Below are 1,771 nucleotides of genomic sequence, written 5' to 3'. Positions count from 1 at the left end.
AGAGGACAAGGGAAGAGAAGAAAAAGATAATTGCATGCGAGAATCACAAATAAAAAAAGCCAAGGAAAGAACGAAATGGTGTGATAAACATAACTTTAAAAAATTCTATTAATGTGTGCGCTAAGGAAAAAATGTTGCCCAAACTCAACACTAATCTATGTGCTAAGGAAAAATGTTAGCCCAAGATGGGTTTATGAGCGAGTGTTATAGCCTTGTTTGGATGATGATCGTTGATGATGAGGATCATGACAATAAATTATAACAATTATAATAAAAGCAAACAATCTTTTCGGAGCCGTATGTGAAGCCAACCGTTGAAAAGTTAGGGTTTTACGCTTTTCGTCCCCTTATAGCTCGCTCGCTACTCATTTGGTCTCTGCGCATCTCCGCTCTTCCGTTCTGACCCGCTTCAGCCTCCATTATCTCAGTTGCAACCTGCAGACATGGAGCAGACCTTCATCATGATCAAGCCGGATGGCGTCCAGCGCGGCCTGGTAATTCTTCTCCTCTTCCTTCAGTGAGATGTGTGCTAAATGCCGTCTTGTGCTGTTTTGCTTCCTGCTTATCGGAAATAATCCGTTGCTTGGAGTCGGATCTGAAGGCTCTCCCTTACTTTCGCAGATTGGAGAAATTATTGCGCGTTTTGAGAAGAAAGGCTTTACCTTGAAAGGTATAACTATCTTGAAGGTTCTTGTTGGAACAGGCCTTGTGCCTTGCCCAATCCTGTGCTAACTCCTGATTTGTGCTCTACCAGCTCTAAAGATGTTGCAAGTTGAGAAGTCCTTTGCTGAGAAGCACTACGAGGATTTAGCAGGCAAGCCGTTCTTTCCAGGGCTTGTCGAGTATGTCATCTCAGGTCCAGTTGTTGCTATGGTGTGGGAAGGCAAAGGTGTCGTGGCGACGGGGAGGAAGATAATCGGGGCCACTAATCCTGCTGAGTCCGCGCCCGGGACCATCAGAGGAGACTTCGCAATAGCTGTTGGAAGGTAAACGGCTTATGATTCTGGTGTAGTTATATAAATGTTCTGGGATTCTTTCCATCACGATCAATAGTGGATGCTTTGCGTCCCTGATTCGTTGAACCAAGCCTCTTGGTAGCAAGCAGGTTCGATTGTACGCCTGTGCAGTCGATCGTTGCATCTGCAACGGCCTTTCGCACGCTTAGAAGAACATGCGGCTTTAATGTCTTACAAAGGTTGCACGTGGTTTTTGCTTTGTCCAGGAATGTTATCCATGGAAGCGATGCCGTCGAAAGTGCGCGCAAGGAGATCGCTCTCTGGTTTCCTGAGGGCGTAACTGACTGGCAAAGTAGCTTGCACTCTTGGATCTACGAGTAGTGAGCCTCTTCAATCTCGAATCCACTAGTGAAAAGCCTTTTTCTCTGGCATTGGAGCCCGAGTTACGCTGAAGTAGCAGTATGCTGCAGTATAGTTTGAATTTACCAGCACTCAATTGCCCGCTACGACGCAGTTCTTGCGGCAACAAATTTTGTATTTTGGGGGGCGGTGGCATGTTAGTATGAGCTTTTCGATGCAAAATAATAATATCTATACGTCATTGTCATACAGATGATCTCGGGCTAGTGGGAAGTCAGTATTTTGCTTCGTAATAACATCTATGTCTAGTAGTGGTTTGCCTTTGTATTGGGATAAGTTTGCAACTGAGTAGATGTTTATGGATAGATTTGGCGAGGATCTTATCAAACTGTTTGAACCAATAGTTGTCCTTCAAATGCCTAACGAATGTAAATAGACTTGCAAAATCAAAGTAC

The 1,771-nt window shown here is 44.5% G+C and overlaps 1 protein-coding gene across 1 annotated transcript; it reads left to right on the top strand.

Moving 5' to 3' along the window:
* Positions 1–340: 340 nt before the first annotated feature.
* NDPK1 (nucleoside diphosphate kinase) lies at positions 341–1,565 on the top strand. The gene is made up of 4 exons (XM_087664266.1): positions 341–494; positions 622–670; positions 755–986; positions 1,223–1,565. Exons 1-4 carry the CDS (start codon positions 444–446, stop codon positions 1,335–1,337), a joined length of 447 nt encoding a protein of 148 aa, XP_087520392.1. The 5' UTR covers positions 341–443; the 3' UTR covers positions 1,338–1,565.
* The last annotated feature ends 206 nt before the right edge of the window (positions 1,566–1,771 follow it).

The sequence above is a fragment of the Lygodium microphyllum genome, chromosome 23 (assembly GCF_053477565.2).
Source record: "Lygodium microphyllum isolate KBCC chromosome 23, Lygodium_microphyllum_v1.1.10, whole genome shotgun sequence".
NCBI classification, from domain to species: Eukaryota; Viridiplantae; Streptophyta; class Polypodiopsida; order Schizaeales; family Lygodiaceae; genus Lygodium; species Lygodium microphyllum.
Note: the sequence above shows the minus strand (reverse complement) of the source record. Positions and strands in the feature narration are given on the sequence as shown.

Excerpts from the sequence above, each read along its gene's own strand:
- NDPK1 (XM_087664266.1), top strand. The coding sequence starts at position 444 with ATGGAGCAGACCTTCATCATGATCAAGCCGGATGGCGTCCAGCGCGGC. Across the intron at positions 495-621 it reads ATGGCGTCCAGCGCGGCCTG|ATTGGAGAAATTATTGCGCG; the intron begins GTAATTCTTCTC and ends TTACTTTCGCAG. Across the intron at positions 987-1,222 it reads TTCGCAATAGCTGTTGGAAG|GAATGTTATCCATGGAAGCG; the intron begins GTAAACGGCTTA and ends TGCTTTGTCCAG.